The sequence below is a fragment of the Ciconia boyciana genome, chromosome 5 (assembly GCF_034638445.1).
Source record: "Ciconia boyciana chromosome 5, ASM3463844v1, whole genome shotgun sequence".
Classification (NCBI taxonomy): Eukaryota; Metazoa; Chordata; class Aves; order Ciconiiformes; family Ciconiidae; genus Ciconia; species Ciconia boyciana.
Genome location: NC_132938.1, coordinates 49130576 through 49150488, shown reverse-complemented (window position 1 = coordinate 49150488; position 19913 = coordinate 49130576). Strand labels below are relative to the sequence as shown.

Sequence of the window (19913 nt, the reverse complement as noted above, 5' to 3'; positions counted from 1 at the left end):
ACCTCCCCTGGCACAACTTCAGGCCGTTTCCTCTCGTCCTATCACTTGTTACCTGGGAGAAGAGACCGACCCCCACCTCTCTACAACCTCCTTTCAGGTAGTTGTAGAGAGCAATAAGGTCTCCCCTCAGCCTCCTTTTCTCCAGGCTAAACAACCCCAGTTCCCTCAGACGCTCCTCATCAGCCTTGTGCTCCAGACCCTTCACCAGCTTCGTTGCCCTTCTCTGGACACGCTCCAGCACCTCAATGTCTCTCTTGTAGTGAGGGGCCCAAAACTGAACACAGTGTTCGAGGTGTGGCCTCACCAGTGCCGAGCACAGGGGCACAATCACTTCCCTAGTCCTGCTGGCCACACTATTGCTGATACAAGCCAGGATGCTATTGACCTTCTTGGCCACCTGGGCACACTGCTGGCTCATATTCAGGCGGCTGTCAACCAACACTCTCAGGTCCTTTTCTGCTGGGCAGCTTTCCAGCCACTCTTCCCCAAGCCTGTAGCGTTGCATGGGGTTGCTGTGGCCCAAGTGCAGGACCCAGCACTTGGCCTTGTTGAACCTCATACAATTGGCCTTGGCCCATTGATCCAGCCTGTCCAGGTCCCTCTGTAGAGCTCTTCTATCCTCAAGCAGATCAACACTCCTGCCCAACTTGGTGTCATCTGCAAACTTACTGAGGGTGCACTCAATCCCTTCATCCAGATCATTGGTAAAGATATTAAATGGGACTGGCCCCAACACAGAGCCCTGGGGGACACCACTTGTGACCGGCCGCCAACTGGAGTAAACTCCATTCACCACCACTCTTTGGGCCTGGCCATCCAGCCAGTTCTTTACCCAGCAAAGAGTATGCCCATCCAAGCCATGAGAAGCCAGTTTCTCCAGGAGAATGCTGTGGGAAACCGTGTCAAAGGCTTTACTAAAGGCTAGGTAGACAACATCCACAGCCCTCCCCTCATCCATTGTGCGGGTCGCCTTGTCATAGAAGGAGATCAGGTTGGTCAAGCAGGACCTGCCTTTCCTAGACCCATGCTGGCTGGGCTTGATCCCTTAGTTATCCTCTACATGCTGTGGGATGGCACTCAGGATGATCTGCTCAGATGAAATGCAAGGTTTGCTGTGGACTTAGAGTGACTTATTGCTCATGTGCCCATGTACAGCACTGTGATGAAGGAGGAGCTGTGTGACTTCCCTCAAGAGACACAGCAGATGAGAGTGGGCTGATACGGGATGTGTAATTAAGCTGTAGAATACCTTTCTTCAGTGGTGCGAATGCTAAAAGTGTACATGTCCAAGAGCTACTGAGAAAATCAATGAAGGAAAAAAACCCTTCAAGAGCTGTTAAATACAAAGACTTGGGGACTCAGAAGTCCCTGAAAAGCAATCTTTTTGGAAGCTAGGTGATTATTTTGGAAATTTTGGTTTATTTCAGACTGGACTACATGAATCTTTTGTCTGACTGAAACAGCTTTTGGTGCTGCTGCCTCTGTGACCACTAGAAAATTAATTCAGCCTGCTTACTGTGCTGTCCTGAGTAATCCTCAGAAGAGGGGTGATGGGACATAGCCAAAGCCTGGTTGACTGGCTTGATAAGTGGCCTCTAGCCCATGAGGCATGCCTGGAGCAGCTGTGGTTTGTTCTGTGCATTAAGAATCACAATAAACAGTATTGCCCATCAGTGTATTCTCCATCTCAAGCACAGTCTTAAACAGTTTAATGTGTGGAATCATTTATTCAGCATGTTCAAAAGATTTGTGTCTGTCAGCCCAGATATAGAATAAAAGTTAAGCTATTCTGATCACTGTCAGAGTATGATCTACCAGCAGCTACATCTCTTTAGGAAGCTCTGACTTCAGTCTTTCCACTAATTCCTGTTGCAAGAGAATGTCGTAAGGACATGACCTTTCAGCTAGCCAGCTTCCACTCCGTTCTGCATTAAATTCTGCCTGGTAGTCTAATGGCAGCAAGTACAGAATAAGGCGCACAAATTTAAGGTGCTTCAATTGTACAGGTTAAGTTAGTTGGCAGCCTAAGACATTAAGCAGCTTTGGCAGCTTGTAGTATGACTTCTTTCACTTCTTTTTTTGCATGCTTCTCCTTTATTTGTTTATTCATTTTTGAAAGCAGGAGAGATTTGGCTGTATGTGTGTGAAGTCTCTTTGGAGTAGTCTTTGGTGTCTTTTTATTTTTGATGGTTTTTTGTTGCATTACTAAGACACATGAAGGGGCTAAAATTTACCCACAGAATGTGTTTTGAACTCTAGTATCTCTAATTGTAATGTTTGTAGATAAATAACTTAAAATAATTTATTACAGGCACGGTTTGCAAATTTAGGTACCTTAAATGAAGTATCTGTCTTTCTGTGGTCATCAAAATAAAGATGGCCTCATTTGTGGTACATGGACCACCTTCATCTCTTTACAGCAATTAGAAAATGCATTTTGTATTCAAGTCCTGTACACTGCTTCATTTTTCAGGTACCATGCTAATATTTAAAACAATGATGATATATTAACAGTGTCTTCAAAATGTTCCACTGATGCAAAATATTTTTCTCATCCTAACATAATTCCAATATTTCAACTGATAAAATCTTTTATACAGTTAGGCGGGTGCCAGACCGAGATTATTGGGAAACCAGTTTAGGTGCTTCAGAATTTAACTTATTTTTCCAATCTGCAACATGTTAATAAATTGGACTATTTTTAACGGTTGGATTATTTTAAAACTTTTTTCCTAACTCTCTTTACTGTGATTTTTTTGGATTTTGGACTTCATATGATTTTTTTAAACTATAGCAGTAATTTTTCAGTTTTAGTGCTTGAGAGTTGGGCTGTTTTTTCTAAGAGTTGTTGCAAACAGTCTATTTAATCCAAATTTAATATTTGTCAAAAAACAGTATTAATTCCTGGCTCTCTTAAAGCAGTGTATGTTTTCATGGTGTATAAAAAGAATGTAATGTTCATCCCCATTAGTAATTGTGATTGGACAAACTTGGCACTCTAGACACAAGTGCTTTTGGTGGAAATATCCTTATAGAAAGAGTTCGAGGGATTTCAGTGCCAGACTGGAAAGGCATGAGTAATGAAGAAATGTTCTCTTTAAAAGCTTTATCTACTTTTTGGCATTTGAGTCATATGTTCATTAATCCCAAATAGATACCTTTAAGGTTTGAATAAAAGTTCCTTCTTCAGTTCGCTTTTTCTTCATTGGTGCCTGTGATGTAATGTGGTAGTTCCATATATTTGTTGATAGTTCATAATGCTGTATAGCAGAAACAGAGTTAAGAACTGAATTACCAGTATGAAAACCAGGAAGACTGCATATACTGTAATTACATTTCAAGCTGTCTTTGTTTTAAAGATAAAAGTAAGAGCTGAAATCCATTTATTTGTCTTTGCCTGTCATCTTTCAAATAATTTGAATAAACAAAAGGCTCAGTTTGAAACCTAGGGATAAATTCAGAGGCATAACTTCTTTGTGAGTAATTGCTTGATTTGTAGTATTCAGATATATTTGTTTAGTGTAAAGTTTTCATAGTCCAGTTTACATGACAGAGCTAACTCCTGTGGACCACACAGGGCTACTTCAGATAATCATTTTGAGGCAGTTTACTAATAAAAAAAAAATCATTTGTTGCAGGACTCGTCTTATTTTCAGTCAGCTTGGGTATGAAGATTACAGTGCAGTTAACATACAGGTTTTAGGGTCTGAAGATACATATGGACCTCATGCTAGAAGGAGTATAGATGGTGTAAGTATTCAGTGGAGTGTTCTTAAACTTTTACTGACCTGTTTTAATCTCTCCATATTGTTATCTATTCCACAACTTTAAAGGAAGTCACTATCATCTTGGGAATTTCACACCATCATCTTGCAAAGAATTCAGTGTCACTACTTAGTGTACAAAATTAACACTGACAAGGTCTTTGCAGTATTGGGTCTTCCAGAAGCACTGATATGAAATCTTACAAAAATGTTGTTCATCTGAAGAAATATCTTCTTATAAATGTTCTTATGATGTAGACATACTGCATTAGATATAACTCTAAAAGACCACATTATAAAGGTTGCAGGGTCAGGAAATGGCAGAATTATTGTTGCCTGTGCAACTTTAAAACTGTCTGTGAGTACTATTTGTGAATCTTCAGCTATATAAATCCTGCATTGTATTTTGGGACTTCTTAAATTCTTATGTAAGAATATGAATGATGGCCATAGCCACTGCAGCTGTGAGATCCATGGTCTGTTTTCCTAATCTAGAATATGAAAGTCCTTTTTAAAGGAAAAAGACTGTAAATCTTGTCCCCACTTACATGCACTTCAAATATTTAGACAGTTTAGTTTGTTCCAAAACAGTAGTATCTAATTCTTCTTTGTCAATGGCAGTCTTGCAAAACTCTTAATGTACACGTGGCAAAACTCAGCTGTGTGAGTTTGATCTTAGGAGTGCCAACACTTAAAATAGCTGACAATTTGTATGTGTAGGAAACAAGAACATGATGTGGAGACAGACAGTGAACTTCTTACTATAGTAAATTAAGTGTTCTTCGAAATTGGGCAAGTTATATCTGGAGCTGTTCATTTTAGTGCTTGAACTTCAATTTCGTTCTGCACAGCAGCAAGAGTTGCTTCCTGATGAACCAGCTTTATAATGTGGTCTTTTTCCTTTTAGGACCATAAACCCTGCAATGTTAAGTGTGTTACTGAGATTGCAGAATCAAAGTTTTGAAACATAGGAACAGATGTTCCAGATGTTGAACTTGTCTGTGTTCTGTTCATACCAGCTCCTTATGATTATGCATTGTAATACATTCTTTAATTAAATCATTACATAGAAAGTTTTCTGTCTTGTATAGAGTGAATAGTGGTTTGAAAAAGAGCAGTTTCTCCTTCCTCATTGTTCAGTTTGCCTTGCTTACAGTACATTACATTTTTCCAAATGAAGTTGAGTATTTGTAGTATTTTCTGTATTTCCAGCCTCAACTTCCAGGTTTTATATTAAAAGTAAATAGAGCTTTATCTCCATTGTATGTGCATCCCATACATGCCTGAAATAGGATGTGAGAGCTGAGGCTGGAATACAGGAAATCGCTCTATTGCCTTCCCCCTTCACCTGGTTCCTCCAACAGTTCAGAAGAGTTTTCATCTGGAAAGCAGCTGCGGTAGCTTGAGAAAAAGGGGTGGGGAGTGGGGTTTGCTTTTCCATTTAAAATACAAAGTCATAGAATCCTAAGGAAAACATCTGCCCTTTGGGGCTGCAGGTAGGAATAATGTCGTCTCTTAAACGCTCTTTCCTACCATATCTTTCTATACAAAATTGGACATGGTTATTTGGGTTGCAAATAACAGTGCTCCAAACCAGAGCCATGTTATGTTAGGCAGTATATTAACACATAAGGAAAACAGTTCCTGCTTTGAAGATTCTACTATCTGAATTTAAAGAGGAGAAGCAAAGATGTATATGAATACCAAGACAGGATAAGTTCAACAATATTTGCACCTCGGTGTAGATGTCTGGTGTGCCTGGACTAATTCTCCCACAGGTCTGTCAGACTGGGTGCAAAGGTTTGCCTTTGCAACTGTGAAATCACTGTATATCCCAGGCTTATGGAGGCCTGTATACTGTAGTCTGGGCTGCTGTGTGGAGTATTGACTGTTCCTGACACACAAAGTATCCTTGAGGAATCAAGAAATGCTTGCCTCCTTTCCTTTCTCACTCTTCCCCACCTGTTTATGTGGTTGTTGCTTGCCACTCTGATAGCTTGCTTTGTCAGCAGCAGCCCAGCATGAACAAGAAAGGGACCTGAATCAGCACTGAGTAACCCTAGTGGTGGTTAATTTTTAGTATCTTCTGCTCTGTAGTTTTCTGTTGGGGAGGAAGAAGTGTGACAGTGTCACAGCATCAGTGAGTTCATGGTTTTGCAATACGGGATGTTTCATGTCAAAGATATCTATTAATAGTACATCAGGTATTACAGTTTGCTGTACAAAAAGTGTATGTGCTGTGTCTGTTAGTTTTCTACTAACCCTGTGTTAACCAATTTACAACACATTGTTAAGACTTGATGAAGTATAACTTTGTTTTGCTATTTTTTGTTTTAATTATGATGCTGTAAGATAGATGACTTCACGATAGTCTATATATCCAGTTTTTATACTGGATTCACCCACTCAGAACAGAATTCAGCTTATTATTTTCATAGACCATTGTGTCTTGCAGCTGTCTTCTGCAAGAGTACTTCCTATTAATTATTATTGGTAGTAATTTAATGAATTTCTTGGTAGTTTTGGGAACACTGAGTGTTTAAAAAAATGTATTTGAGTTGGTGTGATGGCTGCATATTTTCTGTGTAGCAACAATTTTTTACAACAATCTAGTGAAACTTTAAAAAATTGGAAACTGATTGCTTTCTTATTTATATTATCTTGATCAGGACATCTGTTTCTGTATTCATAGAAGGAAATTTCTGTCCTTTCAGTGATACATGATCTGCTGGAATAATATAACCTCTCCTACCTTGGCTCTGCTAAACTTTTATTTTAGGGTTTGCCTACTTGAGTATTGAGATAAACTAATAAAAATGTGACTCAAGTTTGCAGGATTTCCTACCTGATAGTATTGTGGCAGGTGTTTTCCAGGCTGGGAGCTTGGAGGCTGAGAAATGAACTCTGTGTGTGTCTGTGTGAGTATGACTACACAGGGGTACTTAAGAAAGATGAAAGCAATTACATTTACTCTTACGCTACCTCAGAGTGCCTCTGTGTGGATATAGCATCAGAATAGGAAGTCGAGAAAAATAATCTTTCAATTTCATGAATATTTAGGACTTAGGTTTAAACACACTAAAACAAGAAGGCCCTTCATTATAGCTGGTCATCAGCTAAAAGCCAATAAAGTCAGGAAGTTTTCCTCCCTTGGTATAAGCTGGCATAAGTGAGCTTTTTTGTGTTGGGGTTTTGTCATGTATTTGAGTTGGAATAGAGGATTTAGTAGTCTGTTAACATAATGGTCTCTTTGGGATACTCTTATAGTAGCCAGAATGCTTGGTGCAGCGTATTACAACTGTTATGATAAACACCATTTCAGCAGCTGCCCCTAGGAAATACATCCATGTTCCTACATTGCTGAAGTTACTTAAATTCCTGAAATTGACTTGAGATTTTCGAATGTTGACATGTTTAACAGTATAGCTTTTGAGAAAAATGTACTGTATACACACAGGAAAATTATACTAATATACAAGACATCAGTATTTCAAAAGCTAATATTCAATTTGCTGGTTTATATAAAGTTTTTAAAGAATGCAGCTTTACAGAAATGTGGGCAATTAAAATAAGAAGCACTAGAGTTAGAAGATGTGTTAAAAGACAGGCAATTTAGGAATTCAGCTCCAGCATGTAGTTTCTCAGGTTATTTTGAAGAGGAAATAAATATTTTTTTTTAAGTTTAAAATGTTTAGTCAAGTCTTAAAATTTGAGGGGGGAAAAGAGGCAGTTTGTTTTATTATGGTACTGTTAAACTTAGTAGAATTCTAATGAGTAAATTTTTGTTACGCATAATAGTCTAGCATTTTTCACTGCTGGCTGTGTAAATTGACAATTACTTCAAGTAATTTTAGAATTATTTTTGACATGACTTCTTGTTCTTAAAATCAGGGACACCCATTCAACTTTGGGTAGTGAACAAACATCAAAACAGACAGCAAGAAGGATGAGACGTGGTTTTGTTTGATCACAACTTTAATTCAGTTCATCTAACAACTGCCTGCATATAGTAACAACTTCAAGGTGTTTATCTTTTCTCTCCTGTTCCTATTTATTAGAGGAAAGATGCTGTTAGCACGAAGAAAGGTTCCTCTGTCTCTTCAGTGTTAAGTCATAAAAAATGCGGTGCTGTGCAGGATGATTCTGTTCCTTAGCCCAGAGGAGGGAGGACTCCTTTAAGGTGTCATGGCTCCATTCTTTCCATCTGACTAAGAAAACATGTCCCCTCTGCTCCACACCTCAACCCCTGCATTTTGAAGTTGGTTCTGTTGAATTCTAACAGCGTCTGTATCCTTCCTGTCTCGTCAGTATTTAATCTTTGATGCTTTGAGAAAAGTCACTGGTTTCTGTATTTGTAAAGAAATAGGCTTTTTTCTAAAGTCTGTTAAAAGTGTTACACTAGGAGGAAAAATGTTATTTTAAAATATTCTTCATGATTTCATACACAATTGGGAAGCTATTAAATGCTTCAGAAATTATTATATGTAGGGAAAAAAGTTGGAATAAACTAAAAATTAGTTATTTAGTCATGTATCTTCATTTCCTAGTATAGCAAATGTCTGGCTTGGATCTTCCAAAATCCAGTTGTTCCTTTTTTCCAGGAAAATGTCCTCTTCAGTATCCTAAGTAGCTATATGTTCAATTTTCCTTTGCTTTTCTACATTTTTTTAGTAGAACAGTTACCAAATCTACAAGAATTCTTTAGACAGGGCATTTAGAGAGTTATGAAGTCCTCTGAGCTCTGTAGAATTTAAAAAAAACAAAAAACAAACCAAACCCCAAACTTTGGTATATTTTTGATGCTTTCATGAAATACATCCTTTCCTGTTGACATAAAAAAGGACATCAAGACTGGAAGAAATCCCCTAGTATCTTGTAGTCAAACTCCTTTTTTTGAATTTTACATTAAATTCTTGGCTTACTTAAATCATTGTAAGATTACCAAAGAAACTTTAGAAACTTTCTTTGTGCTCATTAACAAAAAAAAGCTGACTTCCAGAGAGCTGACTATCAGAGAGAAGAAATACCCTGCTGCAGAACTCCGTACTTGGAGTTCAGTCCCATTTCATATGTATGATGGAAATGGTTGTGCTTGTGCTTTGGGACAAGTAACAGACACTTAGGGACAGACTTGTATTTTGAGCAGCTTTCACATTTTTAGAGATTCAAAGGTAGACCAAAGGTGGTTTTTACTGGTGGATGCAAATTCTTGAGTAAATGCAGTCTTTGCCCGCAGTGAGACCTAACGTTCACTCTAAGGCTTTTGCCAGTGTATTGATTCCAGTGGTAGATCTTTCAGTGGCAGGAAAGATTTTGAGAAGTAAATCCTAAGTGAGAGAGTGCTTATCTGCAAGGAGGGGTGTGTTAGTTGACTATAGAGTAGGGAGCAGAGTGCTGGTTGGGTTTACCTTTAGAGGAATGTCTGCTCTCTTCTCTGGAAACGTGGTGGCTTTTACAATTCCATTCTCCCTTTTAACTCCCAAGGATTGGGTTTGAATTCTTTTCTGTGAGCACATCTGCTTGCTTCTTGATGCCAAAAGAAGTAAACCTGGCTCTCTAACTTGACCCCAAAGTATTCTCAGTGCACTTAAAATAAGGGGAAAATTTGTTTGCCAGTTCCACTGAGAGTGAGGCCAAGTATTTAGTTTCTTATGAAGTACTGTTAGTTATAGTACTTGATTGTTTGAGAATGTGCTGGAGAAGCAGCACAGTGTCCTAGCAGTCCGAAATATCCAATAGTTGATTTCATGGTAGCAAAATAAAGATAATGAAACATTAACAGAAAATTATAGTGATGCTGGATGAAAAGTTACTGAATGAAAATTGTAGTTTGTAGCAGTGGGCACTAAACATTTCCATTAGATTTAACTTGAATGCTGAGCTACAGTTATTTTTCAGTTTGGTAAATTTAACTTATGATCTGCATCTAAGCTAATCTAATTCTTACTTTTATGAAGCAGGGTCCTCGGGAAGCTGTTATTTGGCTTGCTGTACACCATAAGCAAAAAGAGGCTGTAGAAATCTTCTCCAGAGAGATTGCACCAGCTGGAACTGGCATGGGTAAATATTCACATCATCTTCTAAGAATTTTAAAGTTACTTCCCCCCCCTCCCCCCGAGCATGACTAGCACCCAAAGACAGTCGTGTTCAGTTTCATTGCACTGTGTATAGTGAAATTGTAATTTTTTAAAAGGTATTTGTTTGGTGTAGAAATGGGACCTGCAGGCATTAGCAAAATAATAAAATGAAAGTTCTGGAAGTCCACCTTTTTGTTCCTTTGAAATTCTTTATCCTTCTGTTGCTGCTACTGTCCCTTCCTGCCTTTTTTCCTTTTTCTCATTTGTCTTTGTTTTCCTACCCATGGTTACACTGATGTGCAACAGTGTCTTATTCTATTTGACCATGTTATTAAAACTCAGTAATGCTATTAGACCTCACTGGCAATAAACATTAAGAATGTTACTCAGCTGTCAAAAATTATCACAGTGTCAGGCTATAACATTTGCAAGATGTATTTTTTAATTGACTTGTGAGTAAAGTCAAAATATTGGGATTTAATTACGTCCGTCTTAGTTTTGAGTGTATAGTTTAAGTATTTGCATAAGGGTCACCTAATGTGAAATTATCTGTGCTTCTATTTTTTACCAAATGTTTGTTCCAAAAAGCCTTTACATTTGTTCTTTTTAAATGTCGTTAGATTCTCTTCACTTTCCTAGACAACTTACTGTTTGATTATTTTGAGCAAACTCTTCTTTTATTTTTTTTTTTCTCTTCTCCTTCCAAGTTACTTAAGTGTCACTACTGTATCCATCTCAGTTGTAAGTAGCAGGTCCATATGTTGTGATTTGCTACTTAGGTTATGGATACTCATCCCACTTTTGTTATCCATTTAAAATTTGGACAGCTCATTTTGAGAACTAGAGCTCAGATATTTTGCAATGCAATGGCTTCTACATCTCTTATGGAAGAATATATCAAGGATTTACATAGATCTTCAAAATTAAATTACATGAGCTTAACCTGAATCTTGCAAGTTCTGTAGCAAATCTAGAATCCTGATTAATGGAGGGGTGGCTAGGTGTTGCCTTGCAGTTAAGGAACTAAAACTTTTTTTTTCAGTGGATTCAAAATTGTATGGAAGTGTGCGCATTCTGTGTTGTAGTCTTTACAGTGGTAGCAGAGATATAATTAATGCAGGGTGGGTTGTTTTTTGGTTTTTTTCTAAGTTGTGTTTATAGAGGCAAGGTCAGTGCATGGTCTTTTTTTTTCCTACAAGATAGAATATGATCACACAGAACTAATCAGGAATATTCATTGAGATAAATTTTTAAAGATTTGGCAATTCTGAAGGCTGGTTAGTAGGGCAGCATTTAACATAGATGTAAGTTGCTTCTAAGGACTGTTTTTTCTAATGAATGAAAGATGGTATTTTCACAGTTGGACCAAATTACCATTTCGATAATTAGTTAAGGATTCATAATTGAAGTAGTTTCACCTTTTTCATTATTCAAGTAGACTATGTAACATACCTGAAAGTAACGATCTATACTTACTCTTTATTTTATGTATGCATAGACAATCCCCTAGCAAATATCTTTTTGAACAAAGGAAAGCTGGGTGGATTTTAAAACAATTACTTATTTGTAAGATCCAAAGCTAATGGACATGTACTTGTCTTTCCAAATTCTTAATCTGTGCCTCTTCTTTCATAAAGCTACTGCTGTGTATATAAACCTTGTTTGAAGTCTGAAAGTGCTAGGTTTATTAAGGTTTCAGTTTTTTCCTTTCACCACTGTTCTTCACAGAATGAAAAAAGTAAAAAATCTGCGCTACCTGGGTTGGGTGGAGTATGTCCAGTATTGAAATTGAGTTACCAGAATATGTGAACATCTGTGTCTTAAGGTGGCTGGCAAGCTTTCAGTTCATGTTATCAGGGCTCTTCGCGATGAAACAGATGCATTCCTGTGTAGAATCAGGTTAGGCAGTCTGTGTGGATGATGGTGGGGGTGCTGGTTTTGTTTCCTAAAGGAACAGCTTAAACTTTTTAGAACATCCTGTAGCATTTATTCTCAAAAAAAAAAAAAAAAAATCTGTTTCAATTCATAGAACTGCTGCTAATGAGCCGCAATGGGAAAGAGCATATTTCTGGAGTCATCTGGGGCATCCAGTGATAAATAGCACTTTTGCTTGCCAGGTACAGGACTGCAACAAGGTTTTTGGCCTCTGTGGTGTAAATTACTAGTGTCGGAGGGTATCAGAGCTGTTTACTGATATGCTTCCAAGTGCTTGAACAACCCCATAAATAGTTATTTTTTTTTAATTTGTTGAAGATACATTGGGACTGCTTCATACAGTCACTTCTTTCAGTTGCTGTTGTCTGATAGATTTCCATGTTACCTGCACAGATAAACTCTGTGTATGCAGAGAAGGGTCAGATTTGGAATCTAAATGCTTAGTAGGCTGCTTGTTGATGTGGAATACTTTTAAGGCAGGGGTTATGAAGAGCCTTTTTTATTTTCTTATTTTCTTCAGTGAGACTTAGCAAAAAAAAAAAAGTGCAATACTGCCAAACAATAATTAGCGATGTACTAATAACTGAATCAGCTTAATGGTGCTTAGTTTGACAGTGGTGTAGGCTGCCAGAACTTGCTGTGAAGAGCAGAACAAAGAATGCCCGCTGCTTAATTGTCTCAAAACAGATAGCTCCATAGGCAAGACTTAAATTAAAACTCTTGTCAGATAGATGTATTGGTGATCTTGGGAAGAGAAGCCAGAACCAAGATGATTGTTGTTGTCCTAGGTGAATTCTCTAATAACAGGACCTGATGTTCATTTCCCACCCCCTTCTCCCTCAGCTTTTTCCTCCCCCTCTGTTTCACTGGGCCGTTTTTGTAAATGATTGCTATTCTCCAAAGTGTAACAGCTTCAGTGAGTAACTCAGCGAGTTACTCCATGGGACTTTGGTCATTCTTATGGGAGGGCTGGAGCGTCCACAGGCAGAGAAGAACCCAGAACCTGAACCTCCCGTACCCTGAGTAACTGCTCTGGGCAATGAGCCCCTGAGGACCCTTTCTGTACAGTGCTGCACCACTTTTTCTCGCTGGGCATTGAGCGAAAATAGCTGTTTTGCACATCCTGCATGCATCTATGTATGATGTAACCGTGTGTGGCTTTGTTCTGCCAAAATGGTGGCAGTTGTGGGGATGCACACCAAGTGAGGTTTTGAGCATGTGTGGCTTTTCCTGATGAAAACACAGGCACCCTTTAACCGACAAAGTCCTGCATTTCCAGGATTGCCAGCTTGGTCATGCCCCCTCCGCCCGCCCCAGCTCTCCCGTGTTAGCTCCCTTCCTGGAGGGGAGGTAGCGACTATGAGAATTATTGCAAATAACCCTTCTTTCTTCTTTTGTATACTCTTTTAATGAAAAACTGAGGAAAAGCAGGAACAAATTATAAATCCTTCATAACCAGCAGCAAGGAGAAAGGAGGAGCTGTTGACTTGTAGGGTGATGTCACCTGAACTGAAACACTTCATTCCATTATTTTTTGGACATTTTGAGTGTGACCTTTAAGAAACAAAGAACACTTATTCGGCCTGTACCAGACAAAAAGGAAAAAAGAAAAAAAGGCAAAGTCGTGCTCTTCTGCTTGGACTGTATCTAGTGATTGTGAAGTATTGGTTTTAACTATATTCTTCTTTCACCTCCGTAGCAGTTTGGTGTTTGTTACTCTGATGTGTGGACAGTGGTACAGATAATTTTAATATATAGCACCTTTCATCCAAGAATCTTTAGCAAGCCGTGTAAACACCATCGACTGAGCTTTCTGAAATCTCGTAACATTGGAAAGTATTCTGTCTGCTTTACAGATGGTTTCCTGAGATAGTAGGAAGAAGCATAACCACAAAAGAATTTGAATCAGAGTCTTTGATTCTGCTTTCCCTGTAAGAAATGCTAGAGAGGAACTCCACCAATATTTAAGGGAACCAATAATTTAGGAATGGGGAGCAGAGGAGAAGAGGGATAGAGAAAGGAGATTTGATGGTTCAGAATAAGGGTGGGGAGTCCTAAGAGCTCCTGCTCTGGTCCATGGGATTTTCCAGTACTTGTATATCTGAGAGGGAGGCAGCACTGAGCCTAGGCTATTAGATTTACCTGTGTTTCAGCTACATCTTTTGAGATTAAATCCAGGAGCACTGTCATTCTCGGGGTTTTGTCAGGTTGTTTCAGCCTGCTAGTAGCTACTTGTGGAGCCCTGAGCTAGATTTGGTAGGCAGCTTTATTTTGGTAATAGTGTCATAATATGAGAATTACAAATTGTAGGTAAAAGAGGTATTAATTTATTTAATAGTCAGTTCTAAAAGCCTAGTTCTGGTGGCTTTCACTTAGGCTAAATTTAAGTCACTTGAGTCAAAATTTTTTGAGCTATTAGCCTGATAAACTTTTTGAGGGAGTTTTCAGTTACAGTTTTTCAGACATTGCAGGGAACAACAGTAGGACGAAAAGAAATTCTTTTTCTTCCTGTGATTAAAAAGCATATTACAACAATTTTGTTGAGCATCTTCCTAAGGCTTCACAGCAGAGACTTAAAACTTAAGATGTTAGGTCTTGAGTATCAGAGATGTGCTTTTTAGCTCTTCTAGTGAATTTAAAGTCTTAATCTCAGTATTTCTTAACTTTTGACTCATTTTGCAGCTTTGATTATTTCAAAACATTTTTGGATATGATAAATTTTTTTGTGTAACTGTATATGTAAAGGATAATAAAACTTAGGCCTCATAAAAGGAGTGCACTGTATAACTTCTGATCAATTTGAGAGTTCTGGTTCCCCACCACCACTCCATTTATGTTAGGTCTTTACTTCTGATAATCAGTAGAAAGACAACCATCTCAAGGCACGTTGTGCTGATTTGAAATTTCCTATTTCTTATGAAATCTCACCCTCTGTGTCAGAAAGAAAAGATAAAGGAATGCCACCTATATGTTGGAATGGGCTGAAGCATGCATGTGTTTGTGCTCTGCAATATAGACAAGGAGTTAGACCTGCAAGAGAAGTTTGGGAAGGTGGCATCTTTTAAAAAGCTTCCATAATCAAGAGTGAAAGACTGAGATTTTCATAGCTATTCCCTAATATTTTTTTTCTAATGCTTTTTTGAATTCCCATTGTTTTTGTTGAAGACCAGCAGGGCACATGAGCAATTTCTTGGGCAATTTCTTGCACAGAAATTTTCTGAAGTATTATTAAAACTGCAGATTAGATTCTTAAGCCTGGAGAAGAATTTGAAGTTACTGTATATAGACATGCCATACATTAGAGAGTGATTTGTTGTTTATTTTCTGTTTGGAATGGAAGGCTTTTACTGTAAACTTCTGTTGAGCATGGTATTTAGTTTGCCAGTTCGAACACTTAACCAATTTTCATTTGGATTATGCTCTTCTGATGGGTTTAAAGGGATAGAAGCTATTAAAAAAAAAAAAAGGCCAAACACACCTAATCCTATCTTTTTATCTTTTTTTACAATTGACACCTGAGTTTATTAAACTTTCAACTGGTAAAAGTATGCTTTTTCTGTTTATTTCTCAGTACTTTGAAAGTTGATAATAGCCTTTTTTTTTTTTAACAGCAACTAGCAAGTTTGGTTGGTTTTATGCATGTATGGTCTCCTGGAAAAAATAAAAACTTCAAATGTGTCTGTAACGTTCAGTCTTAATAGCGGGGTCTTCGCAGCTATTTTCCTGTTATATAAAGTGAGCTTGTCAATACTTGGCAGTGAAAAATCCTAGACACACAGACTCAGATTTTTAAATATGTAGTAGCCTGTGGGAGTTCAGTGCAGTTCTGCAGCAGTTCTGCATTGCCCAGTCTATAGAAATTCACCTTCAATTCATAAAAAATAGCAATCACAGACCAGGTTTGTACTACTTGGTGAAAATGTCTTCATTATATACAGTCTGGTCAGTAATACGGTTAGCATTTCAATAATTTCTGTTGTTGTAGTGTATTTTGTCATCTTTAATTCAGATACTTTATTCTGAATAAAATGCAGTGTAGAAGAGGCTCAAGAAGAGCCTTGCTGTGGGAAACTGGTATTTATAGTTTAATAGGAGTTCAGTAGCTAAGAAATATTTTACTAATAGCTGAAATCATGTGCTGACCCTTATTTCACATTAAAATGACCGGAGTTTGACACTAAGATGACAGCTGGTTAATACAACTTGAGATTGTAAAGTGCTTGAGTATATGTAAATATTATGACTGATCTCCTAAGCGTGTTGGAAGATACTTCCAGAAATGTCCTTGTTCTAACAGTTCACTGCAGTCCCCATTTTTTGAGAGTAATACTGCAGAAGATAGTTTATCTGCTCTATTCAGAGAACATAGATAGAATAATTAAGATCATATAATTGACCCCTGTGAACAAAGATTGTATGTATTTTGTACTTTTACTCAACTATATTGTAAGAACTGTTGAGTATAAAACCTTGGATTTCAGATTTGTCTAGTTCAATCACTTAAAATAATGCTTGAGAAGCTGACTGCTTTGATGTCTGTTTTTTATATATAAATATATATATATCTATCTCATTCCTTAGAATATGTGGTAAATAGATTAATAACCTTTTGGTTGAGCTAATTCAGTCACCAGAAATATAAGGGACAAACCATTTAGGGTCAAAAACTGTAAGTTGATGAGCAAGAGACATCATTGTGTTTTGGAACTCAGTGAAGTTTCAAAGCAGATAGTGTCACCTGTTGAATTTAAGGTACTTAAAGCTTTTCAGATTTCCACTAGTCAGAGCGTTTTCATGCTTTCTTACACCAAAACACATTACAAAATGTTTCATGCAGTCTAGCATCTTTCTTTCATATATTGCATAATGTTTTATTCTGTTGAAAATAGACAGATTTGTACAGAAATATTTATTATTTTATACAGAAGTAGATTAAAGAATAAGAAGTTATAAGCCAAAATTGGGTGTGGCCATTAAAGTAGGATTTGAATAAGATAGAGGAACTATTAAGGAGGTAAAACACAAGGCTCTCCCACCATCAGAAAATCCAGTGGGGAATTGAGAGCTGGAAGGAATGAAGCTTGTTTTGCTGAGTATTTGCATCTCGTAGGTTGATTGCAGGTTCCAACTGGAGCTCTTCCTGCCATGGGGCATTGTACAGGGTGCCATATCTATGGCATTGATTATAATGTATTAGAACATGGTTGTTCTATGTATTGAAATAGGTGCTTGTTTGGGGTGAGTTTAAGCATTATTTTTACCAGAGTTGGTTTTCACTGGATCACTGCCTGAAATGCTTGTGTGAACACCAGAGCTGGTGCAGGGGAGGAGAAAAGAATGAGTGACAAAGGATGAGGAGGAGAGAGCTGCGACAGCCCTGACTGAGAACAACATTGGTTTTCCCAGTACTTTTTTGTTTGCCTGCTACCACTGTTCATGAAATTTATCAGAAACTTGCTGTCTTTTCCAGCATATCATATATGAGCTTTAAAAGTATTGGTATTTGCAAGTCCATTCTTGAATGAGTTTTGTGGGGTGAGAAAATAAAAAAGACGGAGAGGCGGCTGGAGAGAGAAAACATACATGGAGGATCAGAAACAGTGGAACTGCAGTATCAGGGAGTATATCTTGAGTGGACTTCACCTTGTATTATCTACATGTGCATCTGCCACCACATGGCTGTCAAATCATGGGTGGGTGATCGTGGGGTTTTTGCATGCTTTGATATTCTTGAGATTCCTCTCCATCCTTCAGATTTGGGTGAAATTTGCCATTGGACACAAAATTGGGGATGTTGCGGGTGTGCTGAAAGAATCATGAACACAAAGGAAAAAACCTGACAAATGCAAATACACATACATGTACACACAGAGGATGATGATTTATTTTTCCTAAGGTAATTAAGCTGAAAATGGATAAGATTGAAAGTAGGCTAGAGGGAAGAGTCATAAAATTAAAAGACAGGTTAAGACTCTATGAAGAATTGTGCCGATTAACCAAAGAAAAGCACTTGCTAAATAATAATGAATTATTTATTTTGTAGATTCAGTGTAGATTTAAACATTTAAGCACAGAATCCAAAGGAAGGGTCCTATGTGCTTAGTCACCTAGAAAGAAGTAAATTTAGTGGACTTAGTGCCTGATATTTCTCCAACCATGCCATATATTTGGGAGTTAATGAAATCAGTGGAATTCAAGTGGTGTAATCTCCAGTACTGACTCATTGCTTTTAAATGCCCGGCCACTTGGAGAATTTGTAGTTACCAGGCTAGGTCCTCAGGCACCATGAGGGAAAACATTCTCAGAAATGGTGGACTCTTGGATCATATACGCTTGAAGCAAAATAAATATCAAATTCAGTGTGATGATCACTGAATACAGAACGAATACTGTACATACAGACGAACCAGACGAATACTGTACATACAGATGAACGTGAACAGAATATAAATAGATTGAAAGGAAGGTCTCCAGCTTAAAGGCATTCAGCTCATTTTGCAGTGCATCAGTTTTGTGCCATTCTGAGGCACAGAAGCTGGCAGATAGCAGTGAGGAGTTGTTCGTCAACTTGAAGTGAAGCAACTTGTTCAAGAGGGTGACTGGTGGCAGATAGGATGACACTGTGCTTAGTGATACCTCATCTGCCTTGAGGAACTAATGAATGGAGCTCTGATAGCAAAAAGTGGTCATGTAGAGTTTCTGGGAAAGGAGATCAACAGCTTCAATCTAGCCGATAATCTTATCGGCTTGATACTGCAGCCTGATTGATACTCTCTACAAGTATGACAAATTATTCATGTCATTGTAGATAAAGATAAGTCTTCTTCCAGAAAGGAAGGAGGGAGAGCATCTGTGCAGATATTTAAGCAAGCAATGTAAAGTAAGCATAAAGTACAGCATGAGTAGATCTTTTTAAAGGAGATGTCATGGGACAACAGTTGATCTATAAGGAGATCACCGTTAACTTAGCAGACGTAAGTCTGGTCACAGTGACAAGCCCACTGTTACCTGGTTGTGCTTCACCTTCCATTGCCTTCTGTGTTTTACTAGAGAAATGTAATGGGGATCTGCGCCCTGGGCTGAGGTGAGGTGGTGTGCTCTAGTGCTGTTTACACAAATAACAAATCACTGATTATAAGCCAGAATCAATTTAAGATTTGCTTCATCTTCTCTGCCTGAAATCTAAATAGGAATTGCATATAGTTAAAATTATTATGTTAATGTAAACAGTGGATTGGATAATCGTAAGATAGAAATGAATAAGGTTGCAACTGGGATATTGGCGTAGCTTTGCTCTGCAATTGCATTTACGTGCAGGGGTAGCTGTAGTATCTGCAGAGATAGATCTGCTGTTACAGTAGCATATGCTGGAGAACTTTGCAAGACTAGCAATAGCAAGCAGCAGTAGAAGGTTGTCGTAGCCTCAAGGTGTGAGCAGTGGTTGCTCTTAAGATGGATTGTTTTCTTGTCAGTGTTTAGAGGACTGCTTTGTTGTAGGAGCCAAGTTCCATTGTGTGAGAGCAGGCAAGTCAAGAGCTTTGAGAGCTTTCAGGAAGTTGAAACTGATGTCGGAGTGAAATCTGGTATCCTTAATGAGCAGTTCAGCTGCCTAGCAGGAAGTGAGCCATGTGACAATCCACAGATAATTTCAATTAACTAACTTTATGAACCTATATTTTCAACATGACCTTACCATATCCAGCCTCCTCCCCCAACAACCTAAATAAACAAACTAGGCGCATAATTCAGTAAAATAACTGCAGTTAGTTTTAATGTTGAATGGCAGTTTTCTGCTTGAAAGAGTGCATGGGTAATATGTATAGGGCTGAGTCTTCACTGGTTCATTTAAAATTACGTAACAGCAATGGATTCTTTCACATTCTATCCACTAACATTTTTTGCAGCAGAACTTAGTGGGTAGGGAGATGGTTATTCATGGCTTGTTTGTTTGTTTGTTTTTGTTGTTGTTGAAGGCATTCTTTTTTCCCAGTACTAAAAAACATCATAGGCTTTTTTTGGGAAAGAGGGGGAGTTAATACTAACACCCCTAATCCCTTCCAACTGTTCTCAACTGTAGCACCTTCTAAAGGTTGCTGTGCTTTGAGGTTGGTCGATTGGTTTGTTCAGCCTCTGGCTA

At 38.1% G+C, this 19913-nt stretch overlaps 1 protein-coding gene across 3 annotated transcripts in view; it reads left to right on the top strand.

Annotated features, from left to right (window-relative positions):
• LOC140651953 (uncharacterized) overlaps positions 1-19913 on the top strand; it is a 67569-nt gene that overhangs the window by 25842 nt on the left and 21814 nt on the right. For 2 of the 3 annotated variants that reach the window (XM_072862128.1, XM_072862130.1), the window contains exons 12-13: positions 3639-3750; positions 9722-9824. In XM_072862128.1, coding sequence (XP_072718229.1) covers positions 3639-3750; positions 9722-9824 — 215 coding nt within the window. The remainder of the gene's footprint in view (positions 1-3638; positions 3751-9721; positions 9825-19913) is intronic. The other variant, XM_072862129.1, reaches the window with a different exon arrangement.